The sequence below is a fragment of the Phalacrocorax aristotelis genome, chromosome 3 (genome assembly GCF_949628215.1).
Source record: "Phalacrocorax aristotelis chromosome 3, bGulAri2.1, whole genome shotgun sequence".
Taxonomy (NCBI): domain Eukaryota; kingdom Metazoa; phylum Chordata; class Aves; order Suliformes; family Phalacrocoracidae; genus Phalacrocorax; species Phalacrocorax aristotelis.
This window is the reverse complement of record NC_134278.1, coordinates 71,052,051-71,077,303: the sequence shown is the minus strand read 5'-3', so window position 1 is coordinate 71,077,303 and position 25,253 is coordinate 71,052,051. Positions and strand designations below refer to the sequence as shown.

Sequence of the window (25,253 nt, the reverse complement as noted above, 5' to 3'; positions counted from 1 at the left end):
CACCACAACATGCAGTGTGTGAGTCTTGGACTGGCTTTCATATGCTGCTGATACTGCAGGCTAGCTGTGGCCTGCAAGGAAGTTAATCTGCTTGTATTATTGTGCGGGTCCGATGTACTATGATGAAACTGGCTTAAGCATAAAAGGGGCCATATGCTTAGGAACTCTCTTTTTTTCCTTCACTGGACCCTAGACTATGCACCATTAGTCCAAGAACTGCAGAGGCTCTGTTCTTGGGTTTATGGTTTTGGGGCAAGAACAAGGAGCTGATGATAAACCTCATCTTCTGGGGCAAGTACACAAGGATTTTTAGACGCAGGTGTCAGATTTTCACAAGTGCCTAGTTCCTTCCCTGCTGCCCATATTATGTTTTTTGGCTTGACACCTCTATGTAGTCTTTTCTGTGTTCTTGCTAGCAGCTGGTGTAGAGTGCCTTGTAGGTGGCCTGGGTGGTAAACTCTTTGGGTAAAGTCTTTCTCTCTTCTCTGTGCTTTATACCCATTGGTTCAAGAGGTCTGCATGCACTTTGATGAATTTAGAAGCAGTACTTTAAGCAGTCTTTTATTTCACCAGGGTTTATTTTCCTGTGGCGTAGAGCCCTCTGAATTCTTTTTCTGGACCATATGTGGCTGTACCAGTGCTTCGTTTCAAAAGTTTATTTTCAAATGTATCATACCCCTTAAAGTTACTTTTTCAGTTTAAAATGTTGTTTTAAAGAAGACTAGCCATTTGAAATGATAGATTGGTTTAGACTGGAATTTTTTAAACAATGTTATCTAAATTGTAATGTGTTATGCAATCTGCATTCCTATTTAACATATTTTTTTTAAGTTGGTGTAAAGGAGAGCATTTATATCTTTCAAGCATTTTTCTTTAAAAATGTCCTGTTCAATGTTGGTCATTGAAAGTTTTCCTAGGAATTTAATGAAGCTTGGGGTAATTGGTTAAACTGCAGTCTTAATGTGTGCATTTGAAATATTTGGAAAGAGGGCTTGCCAAAAATAAAAGGAACACATGAGCCCATAAAGTCCTATAAAGGCATGGTGAAGGAAGATTTATGGTTAAGTCTTGTGTTTTTGCTGGCATTTACCTTTGAAATAGTCTGGAGGTAAGTGTAAGAATCTGATAGCACTTCCTGAAACACCCTTTTCCAATCTATTGAGTGCATTTAACCTTTTTCTTTCATATGGTAGGATTGTGCTAGTTTATCTGAATGTCAGGAAAAAAATAAAGCCTAGTGACTGAGTAATTCTGAAGGAATTTCCCTAGGAACAGTGAAACCTGGATAAAAGACTTCTTCTGGATGTGCTATATTCTTCTATGGAAGGCCTACCTACAGCTTTTTCTCAAAAGGCATACCTTAATTCTAAGACTCGTATAAGAAATTCAGTGGCACAAATTTTCAGCTTAGTCTTTGAGGCTTAGCATAACTTTAATGGAGAGAAGGGTGACTAGATATTTCTAAAAGTGTGAAAGCTGTAGATGATTAGACCATAAATTGTCATCCGAAGCTGGCTTTTTTTTTCATGCTTCCAGCTTTTCAAACATAGTTTATTCTTCAGAATATTTACACTAAAGTGAGATGTCCTGTGTCCACACTTCCAGAGTGGTTGCCTGCCAGGTCCTCCACTCTGACATATTTGTGGGCACAGCCGATTGCCACACTCAGACCCCTGTTACTTCTGTCCCCAGAGCTGTACGGCCAGACACCAACTCAGTATTGCTGCCAGAAAGTCATATCTATGTGGTGCCCTGAGGCACTTTGTCTGTCAGCAGCTCTTTAATCAAATTTGGCATGCCTTTAGACAGTAGATTAAGGTGTTTCCTCAGATTATATGACACTCTATACACCAGAGTGTGTGGGATTGCCTAGCTGAATAAGATAGGCAGTGTCAGAGACAAGTAATGCCCAGGTGAAACTGCCTGGCAGGAGGTAGAAATAGGCAGAGAAACCCTGAGCAAGCTTGCTGGTCATTATTTTGGATTCCAAGGAACTGGATCAAATATTTATTTCACGGATATTTTTCCTTAAGGAGTAGGAAGATCATCCAGTGATCAGGGATTCAAAAGATAAGTCAAAGAAATAATTTGCAGATATTTTACTCCAAAGATAAAATAGTACTATTAATTTTTAAATAAGCAAATGATATCTGCCAGTTGTTAAAAGCAGCAGAGCACTGTAAACGGGCCACTTGAAATGTAAGTATGTAAGAGAACATTTTTCTAGTGCTGCTTACCACAACAGAATCTGAAACATTAAATATTTCTCAAATTCACTAAGGGTCTGTGCAGTGCCCAGCTTTTGGGAAGGAGAAATCTCATGCACAGGTAGGGAAATTACTAAGTAGGGAAAAAGTTTGCAGAATAAAAAATAATCTAAGGGGTAGAGAAGATCATAAGCTAAATACAGGTTAACAGAGTAATCTTTTGCAGAAAAGGGAAATGTTATTCTATGAACAGGAAAACAAATTAACAGGTTAATATGCTCTTTTAGGAGAGACTGGCAAGGCCTCTGTCAGAGCTTTATTCCTACTAAGGGACAAACAAATTCCTTAACAGAGCAGCAAGAGGATGGGGGAATTAGAGGGGAGACTCTGGAAGGAAGGCTGGAGGCTGGGAGGTGGCGTAGCAGGAACATTACAGAGGGAAAATGTGTACTAAGAGGGCAGCGACTGAATTGTTCTCTGGGCTAACTGGAAATAGCTGAGAACAAATGAGCTCAGTTTCCAGCAGGAAGGACTTAGGCTGGTCATTAGGTAGTGAAGCAGCAAACAGTCCACAGAGAAAGGCTTAATCATTGGAAAATTAAGGGCAAGTTAAAAAAACAGCCCTGTGGGGCTGGTCTAGATAGATAGTCTGTTAAGCAATACTGTCCTTGCTTTACTGAATGGTAGTACACAGTGACTGCAGAGTATGTAACTTCTGCAGGTCTGTTTATGTCACTTTCACATCGCAACTGCAGGGCAATTTGACTACTGGTAGAATTAGCAGCAATTTCCGCACTGGGTTAACCCTGCTGAAGCGTCCTTCTGGATGTGTCTGTAGATTCTTTTTGCTTATTATATACATGTCTACTTCTTTGTAAATGTTTATTGCATGGAAAGAAATGCTTTGCTGTTTAAATATCTTTCTGTCAAAACTTTTTAAAATTGGGGTTTCTGCAAAATGAAAATCCCACAGAAAATATTTTTTCCTTGAAAATTAATTTTCTTGTTTGAACATTTTCTTTGCAGAAACTACATTTCTGTGCTGATTTCAATAGTCTTCAAAACATCGATAAGAGGACAATGTTTTTTTCTTATTCCAGAAGTGAAATTCTGGCAAGAAATATGGCATTTATCACAGATTATGGCTTGCATGGCATCTCTCAATTGGTTCTTCAAAGATGTGTTTCTGGCCCCTATTTTATTCCATGGGCAAACAAGATATATGTGGTCAACAAATGGCAATACTAAGGTCCATGAATCCTTCTTTAGTTACAAATCTCAGTATGTGCTTGTGGAACTGGTGGGGCATGTCAAAGGAAAGTAGGATTGTATATTAAGATTAACAGTAGCTAAGTAATCACAGCAGACTGGGTTACAAGGGTTCAGAGAGAGGCAGGAAAGTGGAACCTTCCTGCCAGAACACGAGGAAAATATATAACGGTGGAGGCAGAAGGAGAGCTTTGGCTGAGGTGCCTGCAGGGAGTCTGGGCATGGGAGAAGCAGCCAGGCAGTCAGTCCAGGCGCTGGAGCAGAGGAGTTTGCCCTTTCTGGATGGGGGGACTGAGACTGGAAGGAAAAGCCCAAAGGTGGAGGTAAGAGTAAGAATGGGACAAGAGGAGCTGGGTGGGTCAAGTGAGAGCACTTGACAAAGAACAGCTGTGGGAGGACAGAGCAGACATTCCCACTGACAGCAGTGGCAGCAACCTCTGTGTATCTACTAGCTTTTACTTCTACCCCTAAAGTGGAGCAGAGTAAAGGACTTGTAGTGTCACAATTCACAGCTGTTAACAGGTATCACTGACAGCCTTCCTCTGCTGCTCAGGAATGAGAATCTCCTGCCATCACCTGCTGCGTTAAGGCAAGTGAGAGGTGCACAAATGTGTCCCAGCCCTGCTGTCTGCAACTATAAATATGAGTCAGAAAGATAACATTTTTGTTTGTCCAGATGCCCTCTTTAGAAGGTGAGAAGCTACATGCAGAAAAAATGTTATTTGCAAACTTTTATTTTTAATAAGCCCCAATTAAGATGACCTGTGCAAACCTTATTTGGTCCTTTTGAGTCTTTGTGATTACTATTACAATAATTATTTTCATAGTTTTAAGGTAATCATAAGTGGGCTGCTGTTTCGATCCATGAAAAGGGTCAACTTTGGAACGTGTCATGCTCATATAGTGAAATATGTCACTGTTTGTAAATTCTCTGCTCATTTCTTGCAAAAACTGGTAGCTAAAAAAAGGAATGAGGCAAAAATTTCAAAAGTATTGTATGAAGACAGCTGATTTCTGGCCTGAAGAACTAAATTCTCTGCCTAGTTCTGCCACAAATGCTTCTGTGAAGTTCAGAAATCATTTAAATCAAGCTCCTCACAAGTAGTCTCATGTTGTATTGTAATTTTCTTTGTGCTGAAAGGAAGTCCTACAGTCTGATTCATGTAAGTGTTGAACATTTACCCTTGCAATTGTAGACAAGGGAAGTAGCACTCTGAACATTCAAAATGCTATTTAATGGTGGGTACTTAAAAAACTCAGGTTGTACATAAATCAGTATATACTTTTGACCTTAATGTCTCTCAGCCTCATTTTTTGTCCTTTCAATGCACAAGAGTATTGGAAAAACACATTCATTAGCACCTGTGAACTGCTGAAATGCTATAGTGGCATGGAAATATTGGAAGGAAATTAATTCTGATGTTGTGGCTGAATTAGAATAGTGTGGTGATAGTAAAGGACCAGACACTGAACAGTCAGGAAAAAAAGCCCCAAAGACAGAATAGCTGCTCATTCAGTAAATTATCTTTATTTTTATTTTATGTGCACTGATGAGCTGTTGCCCTGTGAAAAGTACGGTCGTATAATTAAAGATAATATACATATGCACAGTAAAGATAAATGAAGGTTTCAGTTGCATTTACAAGGTGCAGTTCAGCATGTGCTGTATTTAAAATCTTAATTTTCTTTTAATGTATATTAATATAAAGCATGTGTGTGGATATTTCTGTATTCACCTTATATACAGAAAGATATTATTAACCTTCTGTGCATAATAAAAAAAACCCAGAAAATTGCCACTGCCTCAGAATGATTTGAATTCTGGGCTACTCCATGAGGTACAGCTACACCACCACTCTTCACTTAAGGCTAATGAAAATGACCCTGTAAGTGAGTTGTAGTTTAGATTCCAACAGCACTGAAAAATATAACGAAACAGAACCAATTTCCCAGTATTTATTCCAAAGATTTTTTTTTATGAATTTATATTTCAGACCCATTGAACTGACAAATCGATTGAGATCTTTCCTCTTTTAAACCCACCCCTCATCCCCTGTCATTGCCAAGAAAAGCTTCCACATTTTTCAGAAAGTTGGGCAAAATTCTATGTTGTCAAGGGGATCAGCTGGAAAATTATTAGCTCACATTTATAAACCATGGAAAACCAGTCCTGGGAGTAGAAGTGTGGGAAAGGGAAATATTGAAAACATGCAAATTCAGGTATTCAGGTTGTGAAAAAGGAACCTGGGCTCCCTTCCCCTCCCGTCAGTAGAACCTCCAGGAAATGTGGCTGGAGATGCCACAGGTCATACAGTGACTGTGCATAGACACACCTCTTTAGACTTTAATCCAGTCTGCATGTATTAGCGACAGATCTGAGAAAAAAACCTGAATTTGTCAAAGATGAAGTTTTAAGGGCCTGAAAGGGTGTGCAAAATTATACTGATTTCAGCAATTAGCTTTAGAGATTTTTCTTCACACAAGGCATGGTTTAATTTTGACATATCCAAATGTAGTATTTCAATCATTCATTTTAAAATTAACCAGAGTTAAGGATGAAGGAGGGTGATAAAACTAATGCCAAAGGAAATGTTTAATTTCATGTTGAACGAGAAGTTTTGATGACCTAAGAAGATATGCTTTTGTTTTCATGTGGACAGAGCCTGTCCTCAACCCTACCATTTCTTGGTCAATACTGAGTTATTTTTCCTAAGTAATTGTACTTTAGTTACCAAATATAAATTGTATTTTATTCTAGTTCTAAAGAAAACATTTCAGTGTCTTCTGACTATAAAATAATTTTCTGATACATTGTGAAATACTGTCAATATTTTAATATTATTTTGTTATTCAACTTTCATATAACTTCATTCTTTCCATTTTTTTCTTAAATTTCTCTCCTGTCAGTTTTTTTTCTTTTTCCTGCTCTGAGGCCTGTCCTGTTTTCAGTTGGTTTCCTCGCCATTTTTTTTCTTAGTTGGCTTTCACATATATCTTATGTTATTTTAAAAGTAATTCTTCTTATTGTCTCTTCTCATTCCTTTATGACAATTGTTTCTTCACTTCATGCATTCACTACACTATCTTAGGGTCTTCTACACATATAGTCCTGTTTAGGTGTCCCTGTTCTCACCCTGAAGGAGGAGATATGAACCAAATCCATGAAACAAATGAGATGAAGTGACCAGAGGAGCATTTCTCCAGCACAAAGTTCTCCTCCTGAACTGTTGTCACAGGTGGCAACGGAGCTGCCGTGCATCTCTGCTCTGGTGGCCTTCCTGGTTGCAGTCTGTATTTCCCCTGGTAGAAAGACTTGTGGATGCACAGGAAGCTGTGCCAGGCTGTGGGAGAGGGAAGAGAAAGGTCTGGCCATGCGGCCCATATAGAGGTCTGAATTACAGGCAGCTCGTTCTCATCCTACAGCTTATTTTCACCCAGCGGTGTCAAACTTTCACAGCTATGTTTATCCTGTATAGAAGCTGCAGATGAACTTAAATGTCACATTTAATGAGGTAGGCACTAAGCTGGAAGGGGCATCATCATTGTCTAAGGGAAATGTTTATTACTTTGATTTTTGATGCTGCAGCCAGAGACATTAACTTGCTGACGATTAGGGAATAAACTGAGGATAGTGGGGCAAGAAAGGCCTGCGTGTATATTAGTTACCTGAACAAGGCCAGGGCATGGGTGCAAACACCAGCACGAAGCCTCTCACTGCTTAATAGCTTCACACTCCCATGCACAGTTTGGCCTGGCTGAGTAATCCTCTCCCAGGGCATGGTTCAGGCAGGAGCTCTGCAAGGGTCCTTCTCCCTTGGTAGCATAGACAAAACCATCCTGTTTTAGGGAGGAAGACAGCTTAGCTGTGTGAGTGAAATGTGCTCAGAGTCTTGGATTGGGAATCACTCACAACTGGGCCCCAGGGTGAGCCCCAGCTGATCTTCATCACTGGCAGAGGACCAGCCAAGGAGTGATGATGCCTTCTGGTCCCGTTGCTGGACCCCACCCTCATTGCTATAGCCCATCTTGTTCTGAGCCTCCTGAGGTCCCACCTAGCCTAAAATATGCTGTGATTCTGTCAGTTTGATATACAACTCCATGTAAGACTCTCTTTCCGTTGTCAACTGTATTTACCTTAATTACAACCCTAGGCATTTTGGGATATTTGTTTTAAGACAACATTTTCATTTGGATGGCATACAGGGTTTTTTTTCAGATTCATTGGATCTGCTTTCTCAGAGTACAGTTTTGAGGTACTTAATGTACTTGGCAATTTTCTATTTATTTGTATACTTTGTCATTCCTATTGCAGTACTTCTCCTCAAGATGTCTTTCAAGTTTTTTCAAGCACTTCATTCTGTTCAAATAATCTTTCATAAATATTTTGCCCCACATGGAAATTTCAATCTAACAGCAAGTTAATTAATTTAATATGGAATTGTAGAATGGTGTTATAATAAGTCCAATGTGTGGAAAAGCATTTCTGCTAGACCTTGACTGCATTTGAAATGGCCATTGGTTTTGAGGTTTTTACACTGGGAACTTCCATCCATTCTGGTAAGAAAGATTTGGCAACTGCACATTAAAGTTTCTTGTATGAAAGTAGATTCATAAAACTAGAATTTCTCAAGGCGTTTCCTTTAATTGCTTAAATAACTTTTCCCTTAATCTCTTTATTTCAGATAAAGTTAGGGTTGCAAATAAATTGGGCCATACCTCACTGTACTGTGGGTTATCCTAAATTCTTCCTGCCTGCCATACATTACCATGATGTAATACACTGAGTTTACATTACAAAACTGTGATTCCCTCATATACACATTCTTTTTACCTTAGAGTCAACACGGCGTTAATGATCTCTTTGCTGATTCAGAGTTGCAGGTGATGAGTGAATGTTGAAAGCAGAGATGTCTTGTTTGCTAACATGTTTATTGAAGGACAGACTCAGTGCCACATAGGTGGAAAAACCTGAAAGCGAGTCTGGAAGACAAGTTTTTCCTGCTCTGTAGGTTCCAAAACACTTTCAATTTTATGTCTGCTCTGTTATTACATTTGGAAATCATGAGGTTTTTTTGCTTTCAAATCTGTTTTGTTTTGGTGGGGGCCTTGGAGGGAAGGCTATGTCTGGGGTTTTCTTTCATTTTGATTTGTGTTTCTCTTTGGTAAACATAGTTGACAAGAACTGTTGGTCTTTTTTTTTTTTTTTTGGTTATTGTTTGCATAGATTACAAAGGAAACTGTTGAAAAGGTTCTTCTATTGTATTTTGGGAATGACGATCTTGCCAAAGTTATTAAAGTTGGGTTAGGTTATTGCACTATGTTCTCCAGAAGGCTAACCCTTGAAACCTAACTGAAAACTGGATGAAGAGCAGATTGTTATTTTTCGTCAGGACACAGCATCAGTGGTCTGTGATGTGTACTAACTAGCAGCTGATTTCTGGATGAAATTTGAGAATTTATTTTGATTTAGCAAGCTCTTTGTTATTGGGATACTTTTTTCCCAAAAGTATTTCTCTAATAAGTGCTAGAGTTGTGATAATCCAAAGTTAGTCTATTACCAGCTTTCATTTCCATTGGTAAATGGAAAGGGGTGGCAGGATGTTGTTTCTGAGGAGAATGGGCCTAGGGATATTTTAGTGTGCTTCCCACTGTGACTCACAAGTGCCTGCATGTGATGACTCTGCAAGGCCAGCTTGCAAAACCTTGCTCAAAGTGGTGCTTGAGTGGCACCGATTTTGCGAGGGGGACGGAGGTGGGAAGCCAGGAAGGCCGTGTCTGGATTCTTTTTGCTCTGTGAAGGTCTGCATTAACAGATTTATAGTGCTTGTTCAATATAACAAGTTTGTGTGCAGGAAGACACTGGAGGTCTAAGTCAAATATGAAATGCAGGGTCATTATGGGCATGTGTGAGTGGTGGCATTACTCCCCGGCCTGTCTGTGATCCCTTGTGCCACGGACCCTGTGTGTGCTAACAGGGAGCAAGCTGTCTCATTGCTTCTGCCTGCAGCCCCTGTCTGAAAAAGTGGCCCTTGTTCAGAGACTGAGGATGGACAGGACGTGTGGGACAGGCTCTCTGCAAGCAGCATGATAAGATACGTCTGTCTTTACGACATCTTCCTTGTTACTGTTTGCGCATATTTTCTTCTTTGGGGCATACATTTTTCACAAAATTTCTTATCTTTTCTAGATAGAAAAAGCTTTTTTTGCATCGTCTTAGGCTATTTTTCAGTAAATTTTTATTATTCTTAAATATAATTTTCATAAAAATGTATTTGTGAGCCTAGTCTTGATCTGAGTGAAGATAAGTATTCTGAAAAGATGAAAATTTAAATTATCTGGACTGAATGATGACTGATACTTGTTGGTATTTCTTTACTCTATTTTGGTTTAACCTGTTAGTGGAAGTGTTTTCTTTTGTATCCAGCTAGGAAAGTAGGATTGTTTTAGTAAGTTTGTGTGTCTGTGTGTGGTGTTGGAAAATCACTAGACACCTACAAAAATATGTAATTGTTATGGAACCTGACATTTTCCTCCTTTTACTGTTTTTAGTGTGCCTTTTCTAAAAGGTAACATTTTATAAACTGTGACTTTTTTTTGTTTCTTATTGATACGAAAATATTTTTGTGAACATTGTGAACATGCATATTTGTAGCAGTTTTGGAAAAAAAATTCCAAAATTATTAATATCTATCAGGTGGTCGTGTACACCTAACAGATTAGTGTATTGCTGTTAAAATTAAATGGACAGTTATTTGCTTGCTGATTTACTTTAAATATTTGAAACATTTTTGTAGCTATATGCACCTAAAAGTATATTTTTAAAAAATCATGTTGTGTTTAATTTGAAGTTATACTGAGAGGATGGTTTAGGTGATCTAGCTGCAGGCAAGAGAGAACAGAGTGGAGAGGTTAAGAAACAACAGCTTTGATCAGTGCTTGGTAGAAAAAAAAGTAGTAGTGAATCAAATGAGGCACTGAGATAAAGCAAATTCAAAGGAAGATTCAGGACCTGGAGAGAAATAAAAAAACTACCTAGATTTGGTGGTTGGAAAAGGTAGTTACATGAACCTTGTATGTGTTGTACCCATAACAATTTTTTTAATGATACTGGTTTCACTTTTTCATGTTTTAACATCTGAAAGATGCAAGAGTTTTTATTTCTCTGCCTACTTTGTTAAACTCATGTTGTCAGAACTGTAATGTTCTCCAGTTTCCCTGACTCACTAAAAAGCCAGAGTTGTGCCATGTCAGCACTTCACCATTTTCAGTATCTTCTGTCCTGCACAAGTCCCAAGGATACAAAAAGTATTTAAATAAGTGTTCAAAATTAGCTGGTATATAAGGCTTGGCAAAGAAATTCAGGTTTAAAATATGCAGTTATCCTGAATGAGGCCAGTAGCAGTTTCTGCTATCTAACATGGTGAAGCCTCCTATTTCTCTAATAGCTGCTATTCATTCAAAGCTCTTCAATGAAAATATATCATATTTGGGGACAGAAATTATATATAAAAAAGTCTCAAGGGGATGGTTGGAAGCACATGTGAGAGTGTCCAAGTGGCTTTGGCTGGTAGAAATATTTTGGGTGTCGAGATGGACTGCAGCAGGAGATGTCAGGGAACTTTGGCTAGATGAAAAAAGATAGTTGAGGATATGTAGAGTAATCAGAAAGCTGCTGGGGAGTATTGGTTTGAAACAGGAAGGTGCTGCTGGTGCCAAATGCCTTGGTTCATCAAAACAAAGGAAGTTTTGCTGTGCTGAAGAAGGGAATAAGGCAAAATTAGGTATGTAGGAAGAAATCTGACAGAGAGAGCCCCCAGTCTCCTAGGCTCAAACCCAGGATATGTTTGTTTCAGAAAATGTTGTGACTCTGGTAAATAAGACCTGTTTACTAACCAGCAATTAAAACATGCATGGTAAGTGGATAATTACTGTAAACAGTAGGGTTCTTCATGCTTTAACTTGTCTAATGCTGTCACACCCAATTGTGTTTCTCTCCTGGACAATTTGTAGTGCAGACTCTTACTGGAAAGCATATTTTGCAAGAGCCGTTTGCCTTTCAGGAGCAATCCCAGAGGTCATTGCTGGTTCCCTTGGTAATTTCACATCCACTCATCTTTTTGAATATTGTTTACTATGCCTGCAGCAGTTACCCTTATTAATCCCTTACCGGATTCACTAGATGTGAATTCATCACCATTTACATTATAGACTTGTTCAATTTTCATTCAGCAGCACGCACGGGTTGTGTGCATGTCTAGTATGTGTAGTACATGTCTAGTAACATCCACATTACTAGCGCAAAAATTATTCGGCAACAATTCTTAATACTTTCTGACTTTTATGGTTGTGCTAAAACCACTTAATTTTTGTGAAAGTGGTATCATAGTGAGAATAGGGACTGTTTTATGTGATATTATGTCTTTGGCAATATAAGGGAAATTTGTATCTCTAGGTAGTAGTACTTGAAAATAATCTGGTTAATAACTTAAGTGACTAGCAAATTCAGGTGCAAACATTAAGTGATTTTTGCTCAGATTTTCAAACTACCTACTGGTACTGCAGACTTGTCGAACCCTTTAGGCAGAATCAGGTGCACACAAAAAATGTTGATTTTTTTGTATGCCGTTGTAATGTCTTGAGAAAAATTGATTAATTTGTCAAATAGCTTCTTAATTTTTTGAGGTACAATGCCTAATAACATCAGATTGATTTGTGAGAAGTCACCCTGTATCTTACTGTTTCTACAACCTTTTTAACTAGGACTGGGCAGAGGATGATAAAAGGTTATTTTTTTGTCCACCTCTTGTTTCAAAACTAGACCTGCTCTTCTTACAATCTGCAGGAGTGGATGAGACTTAACGTTGCTGAAAGAATTATGCTTGTTTTTTGCTATTAACAGGCCAAGCACTGATAACAGGCGCCACAGCATCCGGGAGAGGATGTCCACTACCAGTGAGAAAGGGAGCTTGTCCATGGAGTCCACCAAGGAGACCCGGTACTGTGCTGTCTGCAACGACTATGCTTCAGGCTACCATTATGGGGTCTGGTCTTGTGAGGGCTGCAAAGCTTTTTTCAAAAGGAGTATTCAAGGTAATAAACCATTCAAGTAAATCACCTTTACTCTTTACCCTTGAGGAAACTGTGAAGCTGCTTGAGATTGCAGCCTGAGCCCATGACAATGACATTTACTGGGTTTTCATTAGCAGCTGCTGTGCTCTCCCATATATTTTTAGCTCTGGATTTGGTGAATGCTTCTAGCAGGTATATAATATGTTGTTATTTAGTCCAAGATTAATGAGGGAAAGAAAAGCTTCCCTATATTCTCCTTGGTTTAGGTATGTCTGACCACGGACACAGTGAGAAATCTGATTTAAAAATCTGTATTGGATCAAGATGACCACTCTTTCAGGCAATGTATATCTCTTTTCTGTGATAAAGTTCTTACCAAAACCAACTTTTTTTTGAGACTTTCCTGTCAGATGAAGATTAATACATGTCCATTTATTTATTTATCTTAATTTAGTGCTCTATTAGCAAGATGTTTTAATCCAAATCTCAACTCCTTGAAGATGTGAGATGTCTTTTGAGAACCAATATTGAAAATGGATGTTTTCTTGATGAAATTGCATTTGTATCTGTCAGCAAAGCAGGGCTTTGAGCTATACACAGAATGGTTTAGTTCAGTCTTGTCATGGCTAAAGGTATACTGTGCAAGGTGTCCAGTGGAGTAAAGGGCATCCAGCAGAAACAGTGTTAATTACTGTGACTGAGATAATTCTTGATTTAAATACCTGCCACACTGTGGATTGGATACTTTTTTGCTTTGTTCATCATCTCCTAAACTGAGTAAGAAGTAAGCATGATTCTACTGAAAATCCAGGTATTGTTCAGTACTTAAGTCTTATTTTGGAAAAGAAATTAAAACAGATTTCTTCCTTTCCAAAGAGAAAAATAGTAAAAAGCTATCCTTTAGTTCTGTTTCTATAGTTTTTTAAATCTCTGGGTGATATATAGACAAAAACATTCCTGTCCGGCCTTTTTTGAAGTAAGCATAGTGAGGAACAGTTTTTACCTGATATCACAAGGTGAGATTATTGCCTGTTTTGTTGCATGGTAGTCATGGTAACTCACTGAGGTGAGTTAAATAAGACTTCCAGCATTCAACTCAGAATTTTCCCGGCCTAAAGGAAAAAAAGTGGAAGATTAGCTGCGGGGTAGGCATTGATTAAATGATTTGAATGTCAGTGATTAGTGAATAGTTACTTGTATTTCTGCTTTCCCAAACTCATCTTAACGCTTTTTAGAAAAGAGTGGTTACAGCCAGAGGTCAATAATAAGCAACACTGGAGGCAGAAAGAGTAAAATGCTTTTCTTTTAACATCAGAATGATTTACTTATACTTGAGATGTAGGGAGAACAGCTCCCTTACTGAGCATTTGTTGTTATTTTTCATTTTGAGTTCCTGTGACCAAATCAGAATTATTCTTAGAATTTTGAAATTTTGTCCTTGCACTTGAAGTCAGCAACAAAGTGAAAATTGAAATATTCTTAAGCAAAAGTAAGAGTTAGTTATCAACTAACTCTTGACCATTATGGAAGAAGAAATGCATCTGACTCTTTTATAGAGTTCCATGGTTCTATGTCAGCACTTGGGAGTCTTTGCCCTAGTCTCTATGTGGACAAATGCTGTGGTCCTCCACAATGGATCTTTTATCTATTTGTGCTACAGTACATGCTAATTAGTAAATTTAGTTCTTGCTACATTTATATACTTAACATAATTTTTAAGTAGGTAAGCTTTCAAAATTTAAAGCTTAAGTTTCCAATGTCCTGTAAAATGCTTTTCTTGATCTTTAAATCATGTTTGCTCTAATTTAAGCCCATTGCTTCTTGTCCTATCCCTTGTGGGCACGAAGAAGGCTTATTACAACAACCTTTTGCATAGTTGAAGTCTGTTATCATATCTTTCCTCAGTCTTCTCTTATTTAGACTAAACAAACCCACTTCTTTCAGTAGAACATGCTTTCTAGGCTTCTGATCCCATTTGTTAAACTCCTCTATACTTTCTCCAGTCGATCCACCTCGTTTGTTGTTAACAGCTATCATAAAAAATGGCATCCACTAATACCAAGAAAGTAATTCAAGAATATGAGTACTTATGAGAGAAGTGTGATCACTTGATCACAGACAGCATGAAAAGTCCTCTAAAGGACTTTTGAAGTCATAGGTACCCAGTCTTGATGAACTAAGGGATTTTTTGTATTTCCTACTGGATCTGAAAGAGATCTCTACCTCAACAATCACAAGTCCTCATCGGACATGTGTCCAGTTTATGAAAACAACACTAATTTTTAGATTAAGAATACAGGAGAAAACATGCCATTTACCATGCAGATGGTGATAATTTTAAATATGTTTTGATTAAATATCTAGGAACAAATATTACTAATGTGTAGGTGTATGTGTAGAAGAATATGCGGACTAAATATTATTATATCTGCATTGTATGTATGATATACATTCCTAAAAAATGGATAAAAATTTCCTGGAAATCATGATTACACCGTATTGAGGTCTGCAGGACTTGTTTGTATAAACAGAAGTAACACAGAATGCTTTCAGCAAAGATTTTTGTTGCTGTATTTAGCGTGTCTTTAAATGCAAGATAACCACACTGCTTCTGTGCTTTGCTGTCCTGTATTTCTCAATACACATATTGATGCAGAAATAATTGGTCATTTTTATATTTCTCATCAGAGAATTCATAGACAAATTGCTATTGTGAAGTTTAATGTTCTTAATAGACAGTACTCAAACATTCTATGCGGTTCTTAATAGAACCACAGGAAAAAGTAAGTATGGACATAATGAAGAAGCTGTATGGGCAATCCATTTCCTTGCTGTATATCTGTTATTCTCAGTGATATTTGAAGTATCTATGCTTACTTGCATAAGTATATACTTAAATTTTGTGAAAACTCACGTCTGCATTGCACCTTACCGGAGGTGGAGATGGATAACTTCATTTTTACCTGGGTGAGCTGGAATGGTTCTGGAAATTTTAAATGCTAAGTAGTTTTTCTTTGCTGTCAAAAGTTAAAGCTTGAAAGGCAACCTGAGTTAGTAACTGTCTCTCAATATGTGCAACTGCTCATTTTTATTTAAACAACAAATGGTTGGCTGAAAATCTCAGCTGCCTCCTGAAACTGCCCATGTCAGTTTATTTTGTTAGTTTATGTCCCAAAAGCGATTTGGGACCTTGTTTTGAGAAAACTCTGTGCAGACTGATATTAATGTATAATGTTTCACTGGAGAGAAAAATCATACGACACCAAGAACACTGTGTTGCTTGGTGATAGAAGAGTGCTTTATTCTTCGCCCAGAATATGTAGCCTTCAGGAATGTACTTGGTCAACTGACTTAAATCCAGAAGCATAACAAGCAGTCACATCACAGCAGACTACTTCTGTGTTAAAATATTTATGGATTTTATGACCAAGAAGGGCCATTAGATCATTAAGTCTGGTCTTTTCTCAGTATAAACTTTATATGCTATCCATGTACAGAGCCTGGTAACTTGATGGAGACAGATCTTTTAGAAGATGCCCAGCCTGGTCTGTGGGCTGAGGAACTTTCTTACAGTGATTGCTTATTCTAATAATTTGTCCTCCCATCTGCTAAAAAATTACCTTTGTAATCTGAATTACTTCAGTGTTTACATCACATCCATGAACAAGACTTAGTATATAGTATCTCTCTGCTGTGGGAAGTTCTTATAACTTAAGTTGTTACAATCAAATCACCTTGATATCTTAAGTGAAATAAAATGTTTCAGTCTCCTGCTGTATATCTTGCTATCTTCTGTGTCCTCTGTCTTTGCAACTTTTCTGATCCTCCCTTGCCCATAACAGTCTCTTTAAAATTTGGATGTCAGATTGGATGAAGTATTTCAACACCAGCTTTACAAATGCCATTTACAAATTAAAAATCCCCTTGTGACTCACACATTCTTTTCCCCTCCTTCTAATTCTCTTGTTTTTTGGATAGTCAACAAAGGGTATGGGACAAGAAGGCATTACTCGTACCGTCTCTGACAAGCATCCAACAAATGCCTACATATGTGGGGCTGAGAAGCCCCAGTGGGAGCACAGGGGTTTCAGAACAAATGAGAGGTAACTCCTTACACTGGAGGGTATCTTGATCTTAGAATTACTGAAATATTTTAGAAATACACATTTCTGCTTCCCTGCCTCCTTCATATCCCTGTCTGACGTATTTCAGGTGCACCTTCTCTGCCTTTTCTCACAGCTGTATACTCAGACAAAAATCTGGGATATTTCACAAATATTCAGTTAAGAATTACTGCATGATGGGAGGCAGTACCAGTCCAGCAAGAACAGGTTGGCTTCTGAGAATAGCTGTGCTGAGGGATTTGAGAGGTCTGCCATTAATGTCTTGATCACAGAGATATAGTGGACTCCAAAATGCAGGAATTCTTGAAGCTGGGAAGTATTTTAGTTGTGTGGCTTGAACGTGGATTTTATTTAACAGTTATGCCTTCTGACCATCAAGTAGGAGAGTTTTGGCAGTAGGCTCTGAGTGTTATCAATTGTTTTAACTTCACAGTGATAGTGTTGTACTTTGTTGAAAGTATGTAGTTCAAACTGTAATGCTAGGAGTGGTGGTAATATATACATATTTTTGTCTAAGTTGGAGAGAATTTCACTGGTAAAACCTGCCTAATAAGTGGGTGTTTAGGTAATGCTGCAGTGCAGCAATTGCAATATTATCAGTTTGGGAGGTTTCTGAGATCTTCCCTTTGGATTTCCATTATTGTCTTCTCTTTTCATGGTATTTTGTTTGATAACAGCTGCAAATGCTGCACAGATCCTGCAGCCAAGAAGACAAACTCCCTAAAAAACTGCTTGTGCACTGAGTCTATGAGTTGTCAGCAGAAAGAGCAAAACTACAACAAAAACATGAATCTAAGTGAGACTAGCAGAGGTAATCACAGCCAATAAACAGGGGGCTGCAGACTGGTGTCTAGTCTCAGGGTGGAAAACACATGGTTCCTTTTTGAGAGGTAGGTGACTGTTGGAAGTTTGAAGGCTAGAAAATGTGTGTTTGGAAAGTCCACCAAAGTTTAGCTATCACTGGGACTGTTCTAACACCCGGTGGTCAGCCAGGTTCTTCTGAAACTTCTTTCAAAATTATTTCTGTTGTTTTTGTTGTTTTTCTATAGAGTCCCTTAAGTTAAGCACAATGTACGTTTTTAATATCAGCAGTCTAATTGACAGTGATCTTGGGTGTTATTGAAAGGCAAGAGTCAATACCTCTTTTTTCCTAGTAAGGCAATTTTGAACATGGTACTTTTCCAGCAAGTTTTAAATGCTGCATTCAGCATGGATGTGGCAGTGACTTAAGATGTTTTCATCCAAGTTACTTCCTTATTTTTCGTGGCCTAAGCAAATCATAGGGCTGCAGTGGGCCTTGAGTCCTAGTTCATTTTTCTGTCCTGTGATAGGATCAACTGTTGCCAATTCCTTACATATGTTTATCGAGCTATTTCTTAAAAACTTGCAGCCTAGTTTTATTCTCCTTATCTTTGAAGGCTACTATGAAATTTGAATCTTCCTGCAGGTTAAGCTTATCACTTATTTTCCTGTCTATAATGCCACGGAAAAGAAATTCTCTTTCCTCCTGCAACAGCCTTTAAGGCATGGAAGATTGCAATCACACTTAAAAAAAAAAATATTCTGTTTTACCTAACCTGAAGAAACACAGTTTATTCAAACTTTTGTCACAGGTGTTGTTTTCTAAACTTCTAATCTTCTACTTGGTCTACTTTGGAAATTCTCCACTTTGTCCTGTTTTCTTTTATGCTTGAAGAATGATTTCCTTCTATATGAGGCTTTATGAGTACTGAACAGAGCAACAGGATTACCTTACAAGCCCAGCTGGTGGTATTTGTCTAAATCCATCATACTATAATGTTTGCCTTATTTACAAAAACATGACACTGTTCGCTCATAATCAGTGTGTGCTGCAGAACAATCTCAAGAATACTCTTCTAGAGAAGAAACTGCTTCTTTCCCATCTTGATCTGTGCATCTGATTATTCCTATTTGAATATAGTGATTTGTATTACTCCTTACTTTTGCACTGTTGTTTCCCATGTGCTATCTCCAGTTGGCCAAGATAATTTAGAACTCTTTTCCTGTAGACTCCTGCCATTTGTTTCAGGTTTATTTCTGTCTGACTAGCAGAGTAGTCTGGTCTTTTCTCTGTTCTTCTAACACATATAAGTATCATCTACAAATGAATAACATTTAATAAAAATACTCCAGTCCATTACCCATCAGTGAGGAAAATACTGTGTAGAACTGGATCCAGGACAGACACTGTGGAGCCTCATTCAATATCGGCTTCCATTGTAACAGTGAGCACTGATAGTTCTTCCCTGAGACTGGATTTCTGAAATAATCTAAACTATATTCTCCTAGCTGACAAATGAAATGTCACCACAAACAATGTGAAAGCCTTTCTGAAGCTGGGTAACACTCCTTACCAGAAAGTAGAGAACACTCACTGATTGTTGTGATCTTATAAAATGGTCACTAGTTCTTCCTCTGCCAAGTCCAAAGCTTTTCCCATTTCTAGACAAAACTCCTAGCCCTTAGAAGCTGTACTTAATGTATACTGTATTATTAGCTTTATTATTAATTGTGTTTTACTTCCTCTGGAATACAATTGTTGTGCCATATCAATGAACAAAAAAAACCCCTTAAACAGTATTTTGTGTTGCAAGTATTTAATGAATATTTAATTTGGAAACTCACATTATTCAATTTAAAATTCAAAATAGTCACATGGGGGGGCAGGGAAGAGCTTTACATTTACATTTACAAATTGCAAGAGAACCTCTTTGTTTGTCCAGCAGGAAATTGCTCAACTGTTCTACTTGGTTTTAGAGAGTGTGAAGGGAAAATATGTATTTGTAACCTCATTTAACTCAGGTGGGTTTATTGATTTAAACTGGCTCTGTAAGTTTCACTCCCATGAACTTTCAGACTTTCTGTAGGTTAACTTGTCCTGTGCAGTCACTTTTGAAAAGTTGAAATCTAGAGAGAACTGTGTAAGACGACTAGAAAAATAAATGTACTAGAAGTGTGTGAAATGATCTTTGACATAATTTATTTCCAAAAGAGACTATTAACAAATTTATTGAAGAATGTGTACTAGCTCAGAGTTACTGTAAAAGGACTGGTATGGCAATTAACTGCTGGTTTAATTTAATAACAGATGTAGTAAATATCTCATTGTCTGAATTCTTTGAATAAGATTATGTATTTCTCTCAAAGATTTGATTTAATTTAGTCACAAATTGTTGGAATAGTTGGACTTCCTTCGTTGTAAATACACAGTTATTCACCACCCTAAAATGCGGCTAGAGATATACCAGATGACAGGTATATCATCAACAGGTATGTCATCAACAGAAGTATCTTTGTTGACCCTTCTGATTATAAAATGGATGGATCTTCTATAGGACATGGGTGATGTTAGGGTATAAGGGAGCAAACCGAGGAGCACAGATATAGCTCAGTAAATGAAAAAAAGCATAGCTAGGTTTTACTTTGCATGAGAAAGTAGTACATAGGCAGAAAAGGGCCTTTTTGTCAAAATACTGATGTTAAAAATTATACTAATTTTAACAAACCCAGACATGACTGTACTGCAGTTTCAGATTCACAGACTTCAATGCAGAAAACTCACTGTGCTTAGAAATGCTTATGACCACTGCACAGTCTGCACACTGAGAATCCCATCGTTGTCCCCCCAGTAAAATACAAATATCAGCACTTCCTTTACAATGGTACTGTGAGGACAAATGCGTTACAGCTCCTTGCAAACTTTGTGATTCCAGGAACCACTCAGGTACAAAAGATCAAAATAAGGCTAGCTAAACTTATGCAATATGTCCTATCATAATCCAAAACCTGATGTTATACCTGGAATAAAAATAGAGTTATATTAATTTCCTTGTTGCTAACAACTGACTGGATTTTAAGTAAGTAAGGATTAAGCAAGTAAATTGTGAGCAATTTGCAATATTTTTAATTTTTAACATTTTGGCCTCCTTTTATTAGTTGGAGGAGTTTTCCGTAGTAGAATTCCACCCCTTCCCATTTTAGCTCAAGTAAACTGGGAAGCTAAAAATACAAGAGATTTCATTCAAAGTCTATGGGAATAAGATCACCATGGCTTGCCTACAACTCTTTCTTGTCTCTAGAGGGATCATACTGAGATGGTTGTGAGTAATACATTGTGGGAGTTTTTCCTTTTACACAGCTGTTGGTTTAATCACGTGCCAAGGATTTTAAACAATTGTGATTTATCAGATAGGGAAAGAACAACTAAATGTCACACTCTCTGCCAGATTTTGTAGAGACTGGGGTCTGGATTTGTGTCTTTTTTGTTATCTTGTCTAAAATTAAAAAAGATGGGAGTGCTATTGGGGTAGAAGTAGACTTTGCACATGGTATCATGATCCTGAAATAGTAGATGAAACACCAATTGAATTTTAGGACTACGGCCAATAATAAAAACTTCGAAATCATCTGCTGGGGTAGAAAATATGATTTTACATTTATATATTTATAAAGTTACATAGTGGCTTACTTTTCATATGTTATGCTTTCTCAATGTGTATGTTCATGCAATATTAAACTCAGGAGATGGCAGCAGGTTTGGTATTGTCATGCAATGCCCTTTGTCATTGTTCATTTTTCCTGTTAGCTGAAGTAGTACACGAAAAGGTTAAAGGAAAGGTTGGTATCATAATCATTTGGCTTGAATTAAATGCTCATGTGAACAGTGCTATACATACATGAAGGCAAGAATATTCCACTAGAAGGTGAACACTCAGTGTGGGAGCTACGTGACACAGCTGAAGGACATAACAGAGTATATTGATTTTAACCTTTCCTCCTTTCTCATTCTTCAGTGGGTCTGTGATCTTTCTTTCTGAGGTATGTGTAGGAGGACTTCCTTACTGGATGCAAAGGAAGTATGATTTACAATATTCTAAGTCCTTTTCCTTACTGTCACATGTAGTAATGTCTTGTTAGTTTAAAACCAGAAAATTGTTAATCTTCTCAGCAGTGTTGGGTAGTTGCTAAGAGAAACCAAGTTCCAAATGCAAAGACCTTGTCTGAGGGTAATTAAGCTGTGAATTTGAGTGTCTGAGCTTATGAAGGAATTAGACATAACCTTCTGCTCTTTTGTGAAACCTGTTAGAGTGAGGTTTTAAAATCAATCACTGCAGTTTTATTGGGGCACTTTAACTTGAAATTGGTATAACTTCTTATTTTACATTCAACATTCCCTTCACCTACATATATGAAATTCTGCTAATTTCACTGTCAGAATAAGATCATAGAAGGATCTGGTCCTTCCACAGGTAACAGCTAACCTGGCAGATGCCTTATGCAGATAGATAAAGAATGGTTCAAGAAATTTGTGTGATGTGAGAACTGAAAATAAAAGCATAATTAAAGGAAAAGTACATATTAGTAAAAGGATAATAATTATTACTGGCTTTGTTTAAAATGTGTGATGAGCCAATTCAACTACATCAGTTTAGGTGTCATACAAAATTCACCTGACAAAAATGTTCCTTTATTAGCTTTGTAGAAATGTCCTTAAGCATTCTTAAGCTGGCATGCCAACATGTTGGTTTCTTTAGTTCATTTTTTTTTACAACTTTTGTATTGTTTAAAGTAATCATTTCCTCAGGCTAATCTTGATGGTTATTGGAATATAGTATGGCAACTGTTTACATATTTAAGAAAAAAATATTTGTGTTATGTTAATTGCCATTGATATATTAATATGATCCCAATTTTCATCCTTGCTGCTCAAGGTCAAAATGAACTGAGCTTTTCAAAGCTGCAATTCAGTGACACACTCAAGCATGTACTTGAGCTGTATATACTGTGCTGGGACTACTTGCTAGAAGTATACAAATGCTTAAATGTTCTGCTGAATGTAGTAACGCTTAACTTTAAAGAAATGTGGAGTGTTATGCTGACTGATGCCCTCACAGGTAAATCATCTGCCTGCTCCAATTCAAGCATGCACTGCTGTTGCATACACCAGAGGTATCCTGAGAACCCTTAGATGGACACCAACGAGTCTCTGAACATAAATACTAGCCACATGGCTCATGGTATGAGAGAAAGTTAGACTGCATGTGCAGTAAGAAAAAGCTCTGACTGTGACAGGCTGTGTTAGAATAAACTTAAAGCCATCCTAACTTCAGCCATTATCTTCTTGTTGGCACTTTGCTTCCTCATTCTCTCCCCCTCCACTGTTGGTCGTTATCATATAGATTGTCACATCTAAAATTAGTGCTTTGAGAAAAGGGCCAGATCTTTGCACCCTGTTCTGCAAAGACCTTAGCATATAATAAAGTGCTATAAAAGTACTTAATGTTATTTTTACTTTTTAAAATGTACAACGTGTGAGATATAAGAAAAACAGACCACCCTTCCTCAAGCTCCTCCAACAGCTCCCTTAAACTCTTCCTTTGTAGCTCATGACAGTGCAGGTCATACATATGGGGGGTTTAAAACTAGGGGCTCTACCCTATTAAACTCACTGCCTTTAATTTTGTGCAGGCTATGTGATAATTATTTTAAAGAACTCAATAAGATCACAGAGACCAAATGGCGTGTGCTTCCCTTTATGAGTATCAGTGATCACTGAAGACATTTCTTCCTCTTGGTATTGCTGTGATACCAACTATCCAAGTGGCCTAATTAACCTCTCTTCTAGCATGTGTTCCATTTGGATACCATGCAAATGAAGTGCAGGACAGCTGAGCACCTGCTGATGTATCCCACTTTCATGTTAGTGATTCCCACTAGTGAGAAATCTCTTTTAGTAAGTCAGGTTGTTGAAAATCAACTTTGCTGAGAGATGAGGATAAAATAAAAGGTAGAATTGTTACAAGAAAATTCACTTTACACAGAGTTTTTGAGTTATACTATTTCACTTTATAATAAAACTTGTCTCTGTGTGTTACCTGTTCCTTAATTGTGTTCTTCTACCTTTTTCTCTCCATGCCACCCCAAGCTAGACTGCTCTAGTCTGTCTGTGCCTTGCAAAGGAAAATGCCTCACTTCCTGTGACCGAATACTTGAAATCAGATGGTGTTGTGGAGAAGCAGGAAAGGTTCTGCCTTCCTTCGTCCCTTTGTTTCTTTCTTCTTCTGGGATTAATCTGACAAACATTTCTACTGTATACTCTAATTATAAAACTTTTTCTTCTGGTTGCTTGCATCATTTCCAGTCTCCTGAAGGCAGGTTGGTTAAACTAAATAAAAAACTATGAGAAATGTTAAATACATGATCATCTTCCTAGATTTACAGCAAATAGGAAGTCGAAACAATGACAGTACCATGTCACTCATAATCTGAAGAAGTATGCCCCTCACACACAGATTTTTTTTTTTGCATTCAATATATTATAGGTTTTATTCTGTGAAGTCTGTCAAGCACTTTGAAAGAAGAGTGGATTGTCTAAGGTGCAGGTCATGTGCATGAAAACAGACTAATTATGCTAACCTTTAAAGAGTATATTTAAGATAAAACTTTTCAATGTAAAAGTATGATAAGATGAATCATGTTAATCTCAGTAGGGACTGTAGCTCTATCAAAAATAGGATTGTTTTATGTACTATTCTACAAACCAAATGCCAATTCCAAAACTTTTGCAGTTTGCATAAGGAAATCTAGGTTCAGAGCAAAAGAAACTGTTGTCACCCATGTAAGCACTGTGAAAAAGGATGGCTGCCCTGCTGATATCAATCTCACTTGATTTTTGGTATTTTCATACTGTAACTTTTTTTTGAGAGTTGAACCTTATGATCATCAGCCAGTCCAACAAAGGAGATAAGCATGTGTTCAGCTTTGACCTAAGTGGGAACAGTGATCTGCTTGTTTTACAGACTGCTAAATGGTGTTCTGAATTGTTTGCTGAATTCAGAGGCTGCACTTGTTCCTCTTGTGGCTTTACCTTTAAACTTCACTAGGAAGAAGATCAGATGCTCTGTCAAAGTCTTTCTTTGTTTTTAAAAAGAGTAATTAAAGTTTTCCACCTTTCTTTCATGCTATTTCAGAGCCTGGCTTATGAAGCAAGGCTGGCGATTGAGGTCAGGTGCTACAATCTTTTGCTGCTGTTTAGTGTGCATTTTCTTAAAAATATGGATTTCCCTTTTTGCTCCTTTTCCCTGTAGATATTGCATTTTTGTATGGTCGAGGCTCTTTTCTTTCTGACTCGACTTTTTTTTCCTTACATGTGAAATGTTTTGAATCAGATATAGAACAGTCTGTTTCCCACCAGAGGAACTGAAAATTAAAATGGTCTTTTATGCTGAGGTTGAGGTAGTGTTCCTGTTCTACATTTTTACCTCAGCCTGGAGCAAAACCTGTGGATTCAGATTTTTTCCAATATTCTACTGCTCTGTCAAGTAGAGCTAAAAATTAATAATTATGTCTACTTGAGACTGTGTGTAGTCAGCTGTCACCATATTAAAAAGTTTACAATTTGGCTGCTTATTTTGATTGGATCCCTGTTATGTAGCATTAGAGAGCAGATGTTCCTGGTGTAATCCGATAGTAAATTTTACTCTGTTTTCTAATTTCTAGTCAAGGAGAGATGATCTGATGAGACCAAGGCCTCTGTCAGACCTCCACCCTACTCTACCTCAGT

The 25,253-nt window shown here is 37.6% G+C and overlaps 1 protein-coding gene across 1 annotated transcript in view; it reads left to right on the top strand.

The window, feature by feature from the left end:
* The window catches only part of ESR1 (estrogen receptor 1), a 124,848-nt gene that overhangs the window by 17,762 nt on the left and 81,833 nt on the right, over positions 1 to 25,253 (top strand). Inside the window, 1 exon segment of the mRNA XM_075087910.1 lies at positions 12,376 to 12,566. Within this exon segment, the coding sequence (XP_074944011.1) occupies positions 12,376 to 12,566 (191 nt within the window).